At 38.9% G+C, this 18,459-nt stretch overlaps 1 protein-coding gene across 3 annotated transcripts in view; it reads right to left on the bottom strand.

Moving 5' to 3' along the window:
• Positions 1 to 18,459, bottom strand: part of FBXO11 (F-box protein 11) — a 72,225-nt gene that overhangs the window by 1,375 nt on the left and 52,391 nt on the right. For all 3 annotated transcript variants that reach the window (XM_032681852.1, XM_032681853.1, XM_032681854.1), the window contains exons 10-22: positions 15,879 to 15,985; positions 15,655 to 15,792; positions 6,828 to 7,045; positions 6,426 to 6,511; positions 6,250 to 6,344; positions 5,075 to 5,197; positions 4,888 to 4,973; positions 4,446 to 4,522; positions 4,188 to 4,331; positions 3,163 to 3,273; positions 1,944 to 2,051; positions 557 to 665; positions 44 to 142 (exon numbers count right to left, since the gene is read on the bottom strand). In XM_032681852.1, the coding sequence (XP_032537743.1) occupies positions 44 to 142; positions 557 to 665; positions 1,944 to 2,051; positions 3,163 to 3,273; positions 4,188 to 4,331; positions 4,446 to 4,522; positions 4,888 to 4,973; positions 5,075 to 5,197; positions 6,250 to 6,344; positions 6,426 to 6,511; positions 6,828 to 7,045; positions 15,655 to 15,792; positions 15,879 to 15,985 (1,501 nt within the window). The remainder of the gene's footprint in view (positions 1 to 43; positions 143 to 556; positions 666 to 1,943; positions 2,052 to 3,162; positions 3,274 to 4,187; positions 4,332 to 4,445; positions 4,523 to 4,887; positions 4,974 to 5,074; positions 5,198 to 6,249; positions 6,345 to 6,425; positions 6,512 to 6,827; positions 7,046 to 15,654; positions 15,793 to 15,878; positions 15,986 to 18,459) is intronic.

The following is an 18,459-nucleotide window of genomic DNA, read 5'->3' as shown; positions in this document are numbered from 1 at the left end:
CTCGTGCTCTCCACACAGCCCCACGCCCTGGTCTGACACATACCTATCATGTCTAATGAATTCGACGTCATGTCCTTGATGGCACTTCTTAATGCAGTTCACACAGATGGCGTTGCGGTCTGTGGTGTTGCAGGTGTGACATCTGAAGGGAAAAGCAGCACATCAGGCATGAGCCAAAACCCAACGAGCTCTCCAGTAAAGGGCAGAACAGCACTAAGGAAGGGGGTGCACAGGGCTGTAAAGCTTGGGATTTTTAAGCAAACTTGGATTTCACAGCACGCTTTTTGTTGCATGTGTTGAAAACGCTTGTGCTGTGTAATCCCTCAAGCTGAGGTTCACAGTAACAATCGGTTTTCCTCAAGCCCAGACAATCGGAACTTCCTCAAGCCCAGACAATTCCAGACAATGGGAACTTGTTCAATCCTCCTGTTCCTGCTGAGTAAGAACACACATTTGTGTGTTCACTGACATATGGCAACTGTTTTAGGGCCTTGTGGGAAGAGAAATGGTGTTTATTTGAAAACCTTACTGTAGGTGATGGGAAAGAACCTGTTACCTGTAGAAGTCATGCATCGGGTAGCTGGTGTAGCTTGAGATCTTATACAAACACTGGCCTCTACTGACAGCTTTCTCTATGGCATCTTGATTGTTCATTATTTTGTTATCTGTTGGAGGGAAAAAAGAAATCCAGAACTTATCACACCTGGATTGAAGACTTATTGTTTTTCCTTGAGATGTTGAAGCAGAGGGCCCATTAGCAAGTTAGTTCTATACCTACATTTTAGTTTTGGCATTTACACGTATCAAATCCTCGATGCCAGCTCACAAGGCCCATGCCCAGAGTGCTGTGCATTCCTCAGGCAAGAAACACTGTTCTTCACGCACAGCATAAAACACCTAACAGCCTCCATTTAAATACTCTGTGCAGTGGCCTGTGAATAAATGGTTGCAGACACAAGCCTTCCTAGCAGGCTTAAGTTTTGTGCTGAGGAGCCTGAAACCTGAATGTTTAAAGGTCTCTCATCTACCAGAAGGACTTTTACAAATCCCTTAGGAAGAGAAAAAGGATTGCTCTGTCTCCATCAGTTTAGGAATGAGGCGCTTACCAACAGAGTGGAAGTGAAATTAGGTCTGACCAGTTCCAGCAATTAAAAGGTGTGCCCAAGGCACAGGAAATTTGATAATCCTCTCTGTTATTCAGCTACTAGATCTTGTGTCAAGTCTTGAAGTGCACCTCAAACTAGTTTTGCCCATTCCCAATAGTGTCACAGCACCAACTGATGCAGTCAGGAAGCCTGGGAGCTGTGAAATGGGGAGCCAGAGCTTTTGTTTTAAGTGGTGTAAAGAATCCATGGGAAGAGACTTAACAACTAAAACCAAGCATGTAAAAATTCTGCAAACTGAACCTTTTTCTTCCAGAAAAACCTCCTGGAGCTTTCTGGCATTCAAACCATCATTCCCGTCTCCTTCAACTGGATCTTGTCTCATGCACACTTCCCCACTATACATGAGAATTTTATGTATGTAAACTGTTTGTATTTTCTGAAAAAAGTGATTTAGGATTGTGAATATTCATGCCTTTAGATCCTAAAAGTGAAGTGAGTCATCTTTCTTTACTGGACACTTGTTTTTGGATATGTGAAAAAAGAGTATCCATTATACTAACTTAGAATTGGAGTTTGAGATGGGCCAAAGACCAGTAACAAGTTCAGAAGCCATTTTGAGACAGAAGAGCTAATAGAGTTTTAATATTACAGCAAAGCCTTAAGCTACCTTTGAAAGTGTCTGTCTAAAAGCTCATTACCTTCCACTGAAACTCAGTCACAACTCAGCTTAAGGTGGTACCAAATCTGAGCCACAAAGGGTGCAATAAATCCAAGACCCAGCGCCAAAGAAAAAAATGGCAAGTGAACAAACACAACCAAGGAGGGGCTCAGGCTCACCTTTCATCGTGACATTGACACCAGATGCTAGAAATAAACCTCCAAAGCGGTTGTTGAAAATCTGATTGCCTTCTAATGTTGCAGTCGCATGATTTGTTATTTCGATACCTTTATTGGGTCGGGGGAACAAAGAAGAGAAAAGAAAGTGGCAAAGTTAAATCCTTGGTGATTGTGCACTGGTACCTCTCTCATGTTCTCTATTTTTTAAAACCATCATAAACTCAGGGGGAAACTGCACTGTAACTTGTTATAAGACTGAGGTTCAAATGCTGCTGTTGAGTCCTTTCAAAGAGCTGCAGCTGGCATGCACGGTTTCTGGGAGGAACACTCTGCTACTGGCTTATCTGATAATAAAATGGTACTATGATCATGTGTATTTTCAAGGGGGATATAATCTTTGGGTGGTTAAGGCTGTCATCTTCATGTACATTTGCAAGTTTTTGTGCACATACCTTACCCTTTTTAAAATATCTTTCTAAAAAAGTTCTCAAGATGGGAACCTAAAATCATTTCTTTAACTCTTAGCTTTTATCAGTAACCCGTGTCTTCCAAGTCATTTGTCCGGGACTGCTCTTGACAGCAACCTATCCTTCCCCCCCACCACACTGAAACAACACCTTTAGAGGCTCTTCTCAGAAAACTTGCTTCTTCTGAAAGAAAGATGGGAGAAAACTCAAGAATGCAATTTTAGTTGAAATGGAATGGAATGCAAGAAGTATGGAACTGCAATGATTAAACAGTAAATTGCCAAAAAATCACTGTTAAACATTCTTCATCTCTTTTGGAGTAAGAAACACTTATAATTGTAATTTTTCTAGTTTATGGAGTGAGAAAGTTGAACTTGAGATGCAATTCAAATCTCTTCAAAATGTATATTTGCTCAGTTTCCTAAATTTTAAATCAGTGATAAAATATTCAAACCAGCATCCAGCAGATCAACTATGAATACGTCCTAGACAACTTTATCAATTACTTCTAAAATAAAACAATGAAAAAGTATTTCATTAAAAAAAAATGAGAAGAGAGAATGTGTCACTTCTCAACATGCTACTAATTCCAGAGACTTTTATAAACATATTCTGAATTCTCAAATGACTTCTAGAATACACTGTTAAAATGGCTAAATACCATGGTGTAAAGAAACTCAGAGTTAGCTTTGTGAAGAGCCTATACTTTGTGAAGCTCCAACACTTCCAAATTTGATTTAAACAACACAAACCTGCAGCAAATCCATCAAATATTCGGTTTTTCCTTAGCACAGGGTGGCTGTTGGTGCTGATAAGAACACCAGCTTGAGCATTCCTGAAGATATCATTCTCTTCCAGAAGACCTACGACAGACCAACACACAAGACATTTGGGCCTGGTAACATTTCCTGACCTGTAACCATTCTGTGACATACTTTCAGAAGATCTCATCTGTTATCACCCTGCTGATTCCTTTCATTTGGAGAATACCCAATAGCACTGAAGTTAGTGATACAATTTTAAAGTAACTGGCAGTGTATAATCTTGGAAGTGTATTTTTTCAGTATACAGGATAGAATTTGGGATCGTAAGCGCCATTACAGAGAACTAAGTCTTTTCACTTTCCAAATTCTCTTCAATTTTTCCAACACCTTTCTGTTCTTGTCTTCTAAAACAAGCAGCCTGCTGAAGCCAAGCTTCACTTGCATATTTTTGTTATTGCAGGACAGGATTACTTTGAAATGCTTAACTTAAAATTAAAGCTCATTTACAGCAAGTGATTATCTACAAAATATGAGAAGCTGATATCAGGACACACAAGTCAGGAGATTTCAGACAGGGACCACTTCTAAGTTTACAAGTATACAAGAGGTTCCTTAGAGATCTGTCTTTCCCCCCCCCCCCCGCCCTAAATCTTGGACATTGGCAGAACCTGAACTGTTCAGGTGCATGATTTTGGCTACATGACTTGAATTCAATACTGTATTTCAGTCAAATGGCAAAGCTTACAAAAGCAGATGGGATAAAAGTACTGTCCTAAGCAGCAATCTAACAGTCGTCTTGGATGAGATTAATTACCTCTCTGCCTCCCACAGATTTCAGTATTACTGATGTAATTAAGGCTAAAAAGCATCTGGGTATGTTCCCTATAACTATTTTATTACTTCAGAAGACAAGAGCTACATTTCTAAAGAGCACTTTAAAGAGGACACTGTTTAATCTGAAATTAAACTCTTATCCAGAATATTCAGTATATGCCAGTAAGAGAAAAAACTACCTCTTCCCCCATTAAATATACAGATGCCTCCATCTCTTCCATCATGGATTTTATTTCTTCTTAGTGTAGGATTACTGTCTGTTTTAATCCACACACCAGCCATTGCATTATCAAAAATTTCATTGTCTTCTATAAATCCAAGCCCTGAAATTGAAGGAAGGGTGGGAAAAAAAAATAAAATCAAGAAGGATAATAGATGATAAGAGATAACACTGCAGAGCATAAACAATTCTGGATAAACATGAAAAACAAACCTACCAGAATTATAGACAAGAATACCACCATTCTGACCACCCCAGATCTTGTTGCGTCTAATTTTGGGGTTGCTTCCAGTTCTAGAGTAAAATGTAAGCAAAGAAGTCATTTCAAACAGTTTACTACATCTCAAGGCCAAACATTAAAAATGCATCTAAAGAAGTGCCCCATAGATCTCACTGCTTAAAAATCTTAGTAAAATATGGTTCTTTCCAAACATGCAAATATATTTTGGCTTTACAGACTCCACGGGCCACCACACATTCTAGTCAATATTTGGGCTCTATTAGTAATAACTTTCTTGTAGGTTAAAGCAGAGGGTATTCAAATACACTGGATTTAAAAAAAAAGTTATTTTTATAAACAAAATGACAAGAACAGTTAAAAAGACACAAAAGAGCACAAGCCAAGCTACATCTGTTTTGACATAAAATCAGAATGTTACCTTATCTGAACCCCTGAGTACATGTGATTATAGATGTCATTGTCTTCTAACACGCCATGTCCATTGTCATAAAAATAAACTCCAACCTAACACATCGAGAATTAAATTATTAGTTCCAAAGTAATGAGGCATAAAACCACAGACTTTCTTTTCTGTGGCCCTCTTGTAACCACAGAGCAAAACTCACTTGTTTTCCACTGTGTATTCTGTTTCTCCTCAAGACTGGAGTGCTCCCTGTTGTCACCCAGACTCCAGCCAAAGTATTGCTGTAAACTTCATTTTCCTCAATCACACCTTGTCCTTTTTCATGCTAAATCAAAATGATTTAAGAGTTGAGAAAACCTGCTAATCGCCAGTACTGTTTTTCCTGCTGTATACATCCCTCCCCAACGTGGCCTCTTTACTGTAGCAAAGTAATTCCTTTCTATTTGAGTGCATTTTTTCACCTTTTTTTCCCCCCCCCTAAACAGCACATCATGACTTTTCTATGTCTGCCACGGAACACCCTGCATTTAAATCCTTATATCCCAAGGCTCCGCAGTGGTATTTGCAAATCTCTGCTGGCTGTTGGCAGCATGGCTGCTCCTCAGCACTGTGCACTCACATGACAGCCCTGGCATGTGGTTCCTAAACCTACACCCAGCCCTGTCCACCAGGAGGACAAAAAACTGGCAGTACTATCCCCACCACATGTCTGGGCTCCGAGGTAAAGCACCAGTGTCCTTGGTCAGGGGAAACTGTTCTGGTTAGATTTACACAATGAAGAAATAAAGCTGCACACCTGCAGCATTAGCTGAACCTTAGGTAACTTCTGGTAGAAAGCTACACAAATATTTCTCAAAATCTGATATTGCTAAAGGCAACCTGACAGCTCTTTCAGTTCAGTCAGCAGAGCCTTGCACACACTGGAAATTGTGCTTTATTCCCACTTCTACAATACACAACTGTACAGAAACTGCAATGTAAATCACCCTGAAGGCATTAAAAAAAAAAAAATCTTATTTGAGGTTAGTGGTAAACACATTACACTCCTTAAGAGCTGAGCAGACTTCTATTTTTTTAAAAATAATGACATACTACTATGAAAACTAAGCCTTTTCAAAAAGCTTTTAACCAAGAAATGATGAAATTCTGTAATCTATCCTATTTTGAGTATTTTACTCTGTAATAGGAAAAATTTAGTGGCATTCATAGAAGCCTTCATCTTTTAAATATCATCAGCAGCTTCTGTCTCTTACAATGAACCTAGTTTAGAACACAAGAAACTCAATCATTCTAAGCACAAACATTTTACAGAGTACTCTTCTCTAATGTTTATAAAACAGAAGACAAGTTTGTAGCCTGTTTGTAGGTTGTACTTACTACGTAAATTCCACCATGTTGACCATCATGAATCTTGTTGTGTCGAACTATGGGACAGCTGTTTGTTCGAATCTGTATTCCTGCTAATGCATTACCTGTTAACAGAAGTGTTATTTAATACTACTTAGATATTCACTTTTCTCAGAATTCAAGGTGCCACAAGCAAATCAGCTTACCATAAATGTCATTTCCTTCAATAAGGCCTCTTCCATCACCAAAGATATAAACACCACCTTGATTCCCATTAAAAATTGCATTGCCCCTAGGAAACAAAAAAATCCACATTATAAAGAATGGTTCTAATCTACTGTACAATACTACACATGAATGTAGTGTCTAGGACTGTACACTACTCAGATTTAAAATAAAGACCTTATGTTCTGTCGCTTTGAGAAAGATCTATCTCCAGGTGTGCACACAAACTAAAAATGCAGTTCAACTGAACACAGACAGAAATTTCATTTCTACATATACAGTAGTATTTATAGTTCATTATAATCAAATGAAATTAAAGTGCACTTCCTCCGTCCCCAGTAAATCTCTTCTAAGCAGTGAAATATCAATGAAGAAAACAATACCTTATTGTTGGGTCACTGTTTGAGGTAATCCAAACACCTGCAAAATTGTTTGCATAGATTTTGTTCTCTATGAATTGTCCTCTTCCTTTTTCATGAACATAGATTCCTCCAGTCTGGCCATGATGGATTTCACACCGCACTACTGTTGGATTGGCATATGCTTTCACTTCAAAGCCTGCTATCCTGTTTCTATGTATGTTGCAGCTTTCAAAATAACCCTTAGGACACAAAACATGCAGTTTCCTGGTTAAAAGTCCTTTTTAAAATGAAGGCTATTCCCTCCCCTCCCTCCCTTCTAAATCGAATCCTCATTTAAAAGGAAACAGTACCAAAACTGACAACACGTAAGTACTTACATAATTAAAACAACTACTGCCACTATGTAATTTCATTTCCCCCCCCAACAATACTGTGTTTGCATTGCTATTTATTACTACCCACGCAACACCAAGCAAAAATGGCAATTCTGGATATAGTATCTTGAACAGGACTCAGTATTACGTTACCTTAGCTGCTCCTGAGGATCAGACTCCTCTCAAAGGAGTCCAACAGGCCCAACAAAAAGAAGACAGTGCTATGGAGAAGACTACCTACTTGTTTTCAGACCAAGAACTATATATATTTGGTAAAAATATGGTTTATTTATGAAGAAGTGTGCTAAATTTCTTTGAAACAACTAGTCAAAATAAATACATAAGAATGTGGGAGTTCAGTAATTTTTCCAGGGCTGGACTGGTCTGAATGGCCAACTGGAAAACTTATTTCCCTTTTCCCCTTTTTTTAAATGGTATGCACTTCCACTTATGGCACTGCAGTAGTAGCAGTAAACCTACAACAGAACAATATTTAAACAAGTGCATTATAAACAAAGGCCACTGCACAAATCCATCCCCAGCACGCTCCTTCTATGCCAACAAGCACTCACACATGATGAATTGGTCCATCTGAAAATTAATCTGGCAAAATAGCTGTTTTCTGCCCAATGATTTCTCTGATTCTAATGCGTTCCAGGACCTTGCAAAAGAATTGTGTCAGTCCTTTGAGAGCATTTTTCTGAAATGGTCTCAGAGTACTTTGATACTCAAATTCAACCTATTCTTGAGGTGAACTTTAATGGTATTTCATGCCCATTTTGCCCAACTAAAACAACAGACACTAAACAACTGAAAGACAGGAAGCATCTCTTACTGGAGATGGTAGACAATCACCAAGTGATATGTTTTAATCTGTGGATGGCCTAGATGCAAGCTCTTGAAAGCTCTAACACAGATCACCTCCAGCAAGCAGCTGCAGAGAGCAGGACTAACAACAGAGCACGTGACATTCAGAGCAGAACTCTGCTGCTGACAAACAACCGAAACCGCACTGTCCCTTCCATCCAAGAACACACGGTTGAAAGATCAAGTGAACCAGTCTCAGTTCTTTCTTTCCTCCTAGATGTCTGTCTCTCTGTGCCCTGCAAAGCCCTCTATAGTGTAAACAGTCTATATGATTCCCCCTATAGTTGTAGCAGTACCAGTCTTCATAATGCAAAAAGATTACGAACTGATAACATTCAATTATAGGTATATAGGTAAAACATCTGACTCAAAAGGAAAGGTCATGACTTCCAATGATCTTTGTCACCCCCACAGGCACCTCGTCCAAACACCCTTTTTCCTGTAGCCACCTAAGTCATTTAGACTCACTCATCATGAGACTTGTTATACTTGTGAACTAAAAAAAAAAAGCACAATTCCTGCCACTGCTCAGAGTAACTGGATTCCAGTGTTTGTACTCACATGATTTACCACCTGGAACACCTCAAGCCTGGAGCTTCCATTGCCTATCATGTGGAAATTCCTCAATTTACTGCCAGCCTAGGTAGTCAGCAACCTGTTTCACTGTGCTGTGAATTGCTATGGGACTCCAGCAAACGTATTTTGATTACAAAAAAGCAGAAATACATCCAGTTGAATGAGGAAGTCAAGATAGCATGCACTTCTCTCTACTCTGAGGATTGCAGCCAGGAAAGACACTGCATGGATTAAACATTCTCCAAAAAAAGTACTATTCCATGTGCACAGCTTGGTTCCCCAGACTCCTCTGGGTGACAAATAAAAAAGTCAAATGGAAGATGACTACTTTCTGTCAATATTCTGAATGTGTTTTTTTCAAGGACTTTGAAGAAATCCAATCCTAAGTGAGTCAAGATGTTTTCAGAGTTCCCAAGGAAGCTACATGCTAACAGACTGCGGAATCTAAAAATCTCCTCAGAAATACACCTTCATGCCAAGAGGCAGTCTTTTGGACTTCTTATCCCAAAAGGAAACACTTTTTTTCCTCATTTTCACCTAAAATGAAGTCCTCAGAGAAACTTAAGTAAGACACTTTGGCATAAAGGCAAGCTTGATTCTCTTAATGGAATACATAATTTCAATTAAAATATTACTAAACACGGTCTGATATCTTTTTAAATACTTCACACGTTACCCTCCCTTCGAGGGCCAAATGATGGCACCATGATGAAAGAAAAGAAGTATTTCAGGTGCACTTCATCACAGCCATTTAGGATGCCATGTAGAAGCTGCAAACAAACAGAGCCTTTATCATGTGGTCTGCAATATCTCCACAAGCTTCAGCAAGCACTGTTATTTAACAGTATGGAAATTTTGGCTAAAATACTTTTAATTCTTGAAAACAATACCATATACTCTGTAGCTTTTTACCTTGCTTGGAAATTAAGTGAAAGAGAAGGCTCCTTCCCTTTTGCTTGTGTCCCAGTGTATCTACATAACATGCAACTTCAGGAAAGAAGAGAAGAGGTACCTGTAGATACACTGTGCTCTGCTCACTACATCCTAAGAATACCATAACATCACTTGACAGCAGAATACAAGTGTAATTTCTCCAGAAAGCAGAAAATGGAACCTTCACAATGACTGCTCTTCTACTTTCTCTAAAAAATGTTGGACCGCTGATTCAGAATAAACTGAGAATCTGCTGTTAAGCCTCTGTGAGGGAAATGCTTCTACAAAGAAGGAGAATAAAATAAACTAAAACTTTATGTCAGATAATTTTATAAGGTTGACTGCTGGGTCAGAAAGTCAAGGCTTTCTGTAACATTCAAAATTCATAAAGAGAAACTGCATTAAAGAACCCACTCCAGCTCAATCAGAGTCAGCTTAAGCTGAACTGCTGGCTTTGAGCTGTCGTGGTTAAACCCAACTTCTGAGACCATGTCTGACCACTACCTGTGTGCATCATTATTAAACTGAATTCAGTCAAAACAACAGAACTGCTGTTTGTCAGAAACACATGCTCTCATTCCCAGACTTTCTATTTCCTATGCCATTCTCTGTTGATACCAACGATTTCTTTGGCCCAAATTCACCACCTGGGGAGGGCTAAAACTTATTTCAGTCTCTAAGATGCACTCTGGCAATCCCTGGTATCTTTTCAACCACCAGAGCTAATTCCCTTCAAAAAGCATTGTTGTGCCTTTTAACTGAAGCCTCTCAAAGATGTCTAGTGATGGACTTCTGGATCCCAAGAAATCATATATGGGTTCAGACAACATTTCTTCTTTGGAAAGTTAACAATGAAATTGTTTCCAAGTATTGAGATAAATGATCTATTATCCACAAACCTTACTGCCAGCTCCAGCTATAACCAGTACCACCATCAGACACAGCCTGCTCCTTTCTTACCACTTCTGTCTCACAGCACACACAGTCTGCCCAACACACAGCTCTTAAGCTCTGTCCAGCTGTCAGGCAGCTCAAGCCCAGATCCTTTATGGAGACTCTGCCAGGAAGCTATTAAGGTCAGGAAGGTCAATATCCCTCCCCTGCATAGAGGGATTGCAAGCCTTATACTGCCTTCACCTCCTTCTAAGACTCATTTTCAAGTGTACTGGGTATTTTGCTTGTGCTTTGTGGTGGTTTCTGGTTATCATCATCTAGCAGAAGAAGAGTCTGGATGACACATCACCTGGCAGTGCCAGGACTGCAAAGAAAAAGAGGCCCTTATGATTAATAAGGAAAAGGAATACGGGAGACATGCGGGAAAAGTACTACAGACTTACACAAAAATACCAAGTGTAAGGAAACTCAAAATACCTTAGTAGTAGCTTTCTGCTTGAAAAATCCTAGCTATTAAGAAGTAGCTCTGCACATCAGATTTATTTAAAATGCCAGGCAAAGCACTCGCTGTGTGCACAAGATGACAGCTACAGTGACAGAAAGCGTGGGCAAGAACGCACCGCTGCAGCCTGTGAGGATCTGAGCAGGTAAAGCAATCACAAACAAACACCACAGGAATGATAATGTTGATGTTCTCACAGGTACACAGTGAACAGAAAAAGAAGTGATGACAAAGATGGGCTCCTGAACAGCTGGACAAGCTCAGAAGACTTTTTACATCAAGATAAACACAGCAACTGAACTCTGATGGTTTTTTTCTTTCTGCATGTTATCTAGTTTAACAAACACTGCTTAGAATTTTAAAAATGATGGGATTTTGTTTGCTGTTTTTCTTCTCAGAGCAATTTCCCCCCCATTTATTTCTAAAAGGGCTATTTTTTCTTTCTCTGTCTCAGAGATCACAACATTACAGAAATACAGAGGTATTTCGTGTTACTATTTGAACAACACAGATATTTGAAGAAAAAAAAAGATAACTGTGCAAGCCTCCTAAATATTTATTAACGCTGGTATTCCCAAAAGGGTAAGAAAAGAAAAACAAACAAACAACAGGAGATCAAGATAGAAAAAAATTAACTGCTTAGGAGTATCTGACTCTGTGCCAATTTAATCAAATAGCAATTAGAAATGTGACTGACAAATATGTTTATAAAAATTTGTTCCCCAAAGCCTGGAATGGTCTTTATTTGAAAGTTGGTGCATTTCATAAAAATTCAAATGCAACATAAAGAAAATCACATCCAAGATGCAAAAACAAACCCTTTGCTTTCAGGGCACAGCAAAAGGCCAACTCAGTTTTAATGTAGTCTGTATAGAAACTGGCATATGCCTAATTTTTTTTTTGACTTATATACAGACTTCTTTAAAATGATCTGTAGTACTAAACAGACTGAGCTGTAAACTAGTTAAAATCACCCAGACACATGCTGCTATACTTTTATTTCATCAGAAAAAAAACCCAACCAAGTAATAGTGAGTTTTGTGGTTCTCATTTGGGAGCAATGAAAATGAAGACTATTATGCCTAGATCTCAGCTTTAAACTGTAAAATTATGCTTATTCTTACAGTAAGTTGGAACTTCTCTGTTGTTTGCATACAACTACTAAATACAATTTATGTCAGATGTCTGGTAACTCATCTCAGGCAACTGCAGGAGAGGTCAGGGTAAGGCACCGAGGGCTGCCAATGTTATGCTGCATTTTTAATGCCTGCTTGTTAAACCTTCCACACAGCACTAAGGCAAACATCAGAATATTGCCAGTTTAGAAATAAGAGGTTAAGATCCTACAAGTATCAAAACACAAAGAACAGTCTGAGAACATGAAACTCAAAAACTGAAAAACAAAGCATTCTTGAACCTTTCAGAGCCAGCACTTCAGCACAGAAACCCACGGGAAAAGAACGTGTAGGGTAGGAATTCAGTACTGGAATGTACTTATCCCACTTCACAGTCACAAGCAACATAAAAAAAATAAATATATCCCACAAAGTAACAGAAGGGAAGCGAGAGAAATGAATGTAGAAAAGCCATTGACATGTTTAGGTATATGGAATTTGTATCTGAAAGATACCATGTCACTTTGTCACTTAATGAATATGTAAATATTACCAATGATGTGATTTCATTAACTCTATCACTAGGCATGATGCATAAGAGAGGCTGATGCCAAAGCAGACTTTGAGATAGGAGCACAGAATCTTTCAAAGGAGTTTATGACTACAAAGTATTTCAATAATATTTGCAGCTGAGATTAATATTATTCACAGGTTCTTTTTAACGTGCTAATGTTTCCTCTGAACGAAACAAAAACATTTGTTTCTATTCCATTTTGCTTGTGATATCACACTGATCACAGCATTGAAACAGGCTTTTCATCAGTAAGAAAACAGATCAAATACACTTTTATTTAAAATTAATAAAATGAATTCAGCCTGGCTTTTAATTTTTTTTAATACTTCAGTATTCATATATTTCATATTTATACTTTAGTATTAAACAAGAAGCAGCTCCTAGCCAGACTTTCCAATTAACCCTCAAGCCTACACACAGACACCTCTCCTCCAGGAGTTACTGAAACACTCTCCTTTACCAGTTTTTCTATAGCTGAAATCACTTCATTAAATGTTTCCAAGACTAAGTCTTGGAGGAACATATGGATGGATATATGTATCCACTGAAGCAGATTAGCAGTGCTTGTATAATATGTAAGTACAGCTTAATAGAGTCCAAACAATGAGATAATATAAAACAAAGACATAACATCTTAAGTTTGCCACCACTCTTTGCAAAACAGCCAAACAACTACATTGCTAGAGAACAGAAAATGATGTAGAGCAATCCATCAGAAGGCTGCAAACTGGGCATGCTTCTGGACTGGTGCAATCTTGCCCAACATGGAATAAATATGCTTTTTAAGAGGTAACTACAAGAGCAGAAAAGAGGTACCTAACAGCAGAATCTCATCACGTTTCTCACCTTCCACTGGAAAGAAGATTTTATGCCAGCAGCAAAAATAGCAGCATTCTGTGACCTGTTTACCTTCCACTGAAACCAGAAAACCGCAAATCCAACAGCTACAGCTAAGCACTGCCTCGATCCTTCATACCCACCTCCCCAGCAAACTGGATGAAAAGGAGAAAGGTCTCACTAGTTTCTGTCCACAGTGGATTTTCTGTTAATACTATTTCCAGTCTGCCAACTCTCATCAAAAACCTCAGGAGATCTGGGTTGGAACTTGCTGAGGGTGCACTTGATCCCAGTGTCCATGTCACTGATGAATGGTACTAGTCCCAGTACAGACACTGAGGGACACAACTTGTCACCAATCTCCATCTGGACACTGCGCCGTTGGCATCTACTCTCTGGATGCAACTATCCAAAATATTCCTCACCACCAAACAGTCTATCCATCAAATCCACATCCCTCCAATTTAGAGAGAAGGATGTCGTGGGGGACTGTGTCAAAGGCCTTGCAAAAGTTAAATGGCATCTGTAGCCCTTCCCTTGTCCACTGATGTCACCCCATCACAGAAGGCCACTGGGTCGGTCAGGCAGGTCCTGCCCTTGGTGCAGCCATGCTGGCTGTCCCAAATCACCTCTCCCTGTCTTCCATGAGCCTTAGCAGAGCTTCTAGGAGGATCTGTTGCATGATCTTCCCAGGCACAGGGGTGAGGAGTTCCCAGGATCCTCCCTTCTGCCCTCTCTTAAAACTGGGTGCAAGTTTCCTTTTTTCCAGTCATCAGGGACTTCACGTGACTGCCATGACTTTTCAAATATCATGGAGAGTGGCTTGGCAACCATATCAGCCAATTCCCTTGGGACTCTGGGATGCAACTCATCAGGTCTCATAGACTTGGGTATGTTCAGGTTCCTCAGGTGGTCATGAACCTGATCTTCTCCTACAGTGGAAGGGACTTTGTTCCCCCAGTCCCTGCCTCACAGTTCATCCACTCAAGAGGTGCGGGAAGGAAGACTGCCAGTGAAAGCTGAGACAAAGTGTTGTTGAGTACCTCAGCTTTCTCCTCATCTCGTTACCAGTGTTGCTCATCGGCGGGGTTGCTTTTTTTTTGACATTCCTTTTCTGGATGACATACCTGCAGAAATCTTTCCTGATATTCTTTGCAACCCTTGCCAAGTTCAGCTCCATCCACACCCTGGCCTTCCTGATCCCCTCCCGACACAACTGGACAGTGTCTCTACACTCTTCCCAGGTCACCTGTTCCTGCTTCCACTGCCTGTGCATTTCTTTCCTGGCCTTGAGTCTTACCAGCAGGTCTCAACTCAGCCATGCTGGTCTCTTGCCTTCCTTTCCTGATTTCTTACACCTGTGGATCAAGAGCTTTTGCACCCTATGGAAAGCATCCTTAAAAATTGGTCATTTTAAGAGTGACCAGAAGAAAACTGCTCATTTTATCAGCTGGATGGGGGGAATTGGGAGTTTGTCATTCAAGCAGGGGAAACAATGATTTGGCACTGTTTGGTAGTCATGCAGAATATTTTCCTAAAACAAATCAGCAAATAATCATCTTTTATTTCAGTGGCAAAAATCCATTCTGTTCACTTCAAGGGCTATCAATCTTATCACTCACTACTTTACATGTACTGGGAAGCTATCACCCTCACCCCACACAAACAAACATTTTTATGAAAGAGGATCTGAATTCTGATATGAAATTCTGTTTCAAAATTCCACAACTAATTCCATGCTACAAAAGTCCCTCTTCCCAGAGAAGCTGTTTCAGAGTTTTAACACTAAAATAAGGTTAAGTCTCCACAGAGCATGTTTTTTCATTTCTAAATCTTCCAGCACCTTATTTTTTGTTCCATTTCAAAGGGAAAAGAATGAAGCATAAATGTAAGCCTACCATTTACATCCTATTTCAAGAGGTATTTTGTCACTGTAACATAATACAATGTAACAGGCTGCCAATCAACTGCAAAAAGCTTGCTTAAACCTCTTTCAGATAAAATTGTCTTTAAAGTGAAGTCTCCCACTGAAGGGCAAGAGAACACCAGCAGGCATATTTTAAAGCATCTGTTCATAAGTAAAAGCATGGTTTTTTAAACAATGACAGGCAAAATGTGAAGGCTTCAGTTATACAACATCTGTGTTCCTTTCTTCAAAAGAAAACATATATGTTACCATGCCATGGTCAAAAGTGAAAACTCCAACGTCACGTCCATGGTGAATGTGATTCCGTCTGATAATGGGATTTCCATGGTTTTTAACCCAAATCCCTGCTAATGCATTATTGGATATCTCATTGTCCTCATATATTCCCTGGGAAATAAAAAATGAAAATTAAGACAGGAATCAAGAACATTAAACAATTTTATCAAAGTAAAGAAATTCGTATAGAAAATTACCTGTGCATGGTCTGTAATATAAAGTCCAACATTTTCACAGTCGCTGATGTTACAGTGTTTAATAGTAGGACAAGCTCCCTGGCCACTAACACATACTGCAGAGCCAACTGGAAGAAAACAGTACAGTTACCATAGCTTCAAAGCATAGTGTATTTATAAATAGTCTGGCAGTGCTTTCGCAAGAAAAGTTAGTGTGAACTGATATTTAAAAAAGATTCAGAGTGGCCAGTGCCAAAACATTGCAAGACACTGGCGAAAAACCACTAATGTCATCATTTTGCAGATGCAAAAATCACGGTAGGAGTTGCTTTAAAAATCACCCTGCCACGATTATACATCTGCAAGGACAATGGTTTATATAATAATTCATGCTTATGAAAGTTCTCATTTATTTCCCTGCATTAGACCCACTGTATACTGACCACAGTAAAGGACAACAGAAATAGAAAAAATTTCTATGCTAATTACTGGGGTTTTTTTACTTCCCTTTAAACTTTCGTAACTCAGTACTTCAAAGAGGCCAAACAAATTATAATTTTGTAGCACACAAAGACACACTGTCTAACCAGAGATGAGCAGGACACAAATGCACAATCTCAAGTAGACAAAACACCAGGAACCAACAGGTCTCTTCTTGGCTGAGTTACAAAGCTCCTTGAATAATTTCAGCTACCATACCATAGCCTAGAAAATAAACCTTTTTCAGGAAACTAGGACTCAAACTGCTCAGGTCTTCAGCAGATCAGCTCAATTCCCTGAATCCCATGAAGTATGAAAATAATAAATTCTGCAGCCATTAAAAATCAACAGCAGATTCACAGTGATTTCTGAAAGCTAAGACCTTGTCTCAGGGTACTTGGTCTATGTAACACACACCATCCCTAAATAACCAAGCCAGTACCTGCTCTGTTAGTAAGTTTTCATATGTCCTTCTAGCAAATTACCACAGGGACTGTACTTTAATAATTCACAGCCTCATTTACAGAGAGTTTATTTTTTTAATTCCTACAGATATTATTTTGATTGTCTAGTCTGACCTTATGAATAATACAGGCTATACTAATTCCCTGAATTAAGTCTTGCTTCAGTTCTAGTAGCAGGAACTTCAACACGTTATCTCTTAGAAACACATTTAATTCTGACTCTATGATTTCCAGCAACTCAGAAACCAGCATAAAGCTTGTTAGCTGGTTACAGGGCTGTTCCCTTTTAATTTACACTTTAATTGCTCATCTGAATTCCTCCAGCTTTAGCACACAGTTACTTGTTCTCTTTACACCAATGTATGCCATACCCAACACACACACTTTTAGTGCAAGCAATTTTCTCGTTCAGCCTTCTCCTTGACAAAGTAACAAACTGCAGTCAGTGTGTTTTTTCACTACAACTGAATTTTTCTGCTTTACCTTATATGACTTTTCATTGAACTGTTTCTAAATTTTCTAACATGTTGCTATGGACACCAGGAAAGAGCACTTTATTCTGAAGTAGGACTAAGCAGAGGCGTTAACACAGTCTCTCTACTTCTGCTCAGTATTCCCAGAGGTGTAACTAAGGATCACATCAGTTCTTTTGGCCACTTGACTACACGAGGGCTCATATTTAGCAGTTCCCCCACTGTGACTCTCTAAGCTTTTCCCAGCTTTCCAGGAGGGAGGTTTATCACTTAGAAGGAGGAACAAACCTGAGTTGTGTGTATAACTTTGCACTTGTCCAGACTATCGTGAATAGTGTTTGACAGCCCAACTACCAAAAAAGGTCACAGCAACCCATCCTCCTGGTTATTTATAAGATTACAGTTATAGTATATTCTTATTATATCTATAATACTCTAAAATATAAAGTCCTCATTCTCTAGAAGTCTCATCAATATGCATCTTATTTATTTTCTTCAAGTCATTATGTGGCTTAAAGTCAAGAAGTCATCTTTGAAATAACCACAAAAAAACCCATTTATAGTTACCCTGAAAGTTATTTTTCATCTCTTTGGTGTGTGGTCTGGTAATTCTGTAGAATTCTAATATTTTAAGGCACTATATGCTGAAGTCAAGTATTTTTCAAGGATCAATGTAATTATACTGGGACTGCTGCCTTCTTTTAGTCAAAGAAAGTAATAAAAAATGCTAACAGTGTGATGCAACCATTATAACTTTCTGTAAATATACAATCATTTGATTCAATCATAAATTTTAAATTCTTGATTAACCAAACCCCTTCATTTACTACTTCAAAATTCTACCTAGGATCAATAGACAGTAGTCATGCCATACTTCATCCTGTGTAGTCTCCCTCCATACTGCCTCCCCCAAGGACATACACCATCTCACCCAGGTTTTAAGTTACTGTTGATAGATAATAGGAGCTCAGAGAATTTCTTGGTCAGTTCTTTTTAAACTCCTGCATGATTTTAGAATGTCTATTTTTACAGCTGTTTAACCTCATCCACGGTTACTGTCAAGAGTGGAACATATTTCATTATCCCTTTAGGGTATGAGCACATTTATCATTCCTGCCTATTCTCATTAAATATGGAACAAAAATTACACAACACTTTGCCATTCAAATTTTTCCATGCTATGAT

The sequence above is a fragment of the Chiroxiphia lanceolata genome, chromosome 3, assembly GCF_009829145.1.
Source record: "Chiroxiphia lanceolata isolate bChiLan1 chromosome 3, bChiLan1.pri, whole genome shotgun sequence".
NCBI classification, from domain to species: Eukaryota; Metazoa; Chordata; class Aves; order Passeriformes; family Pipridae; genus Chiroxiphia; species Chiroxiphia lanceolata.
Note: the sequence above shows the minus strand (reverse complement) of the source record. Positions and strands in the feature narration are given on the sequence as shown.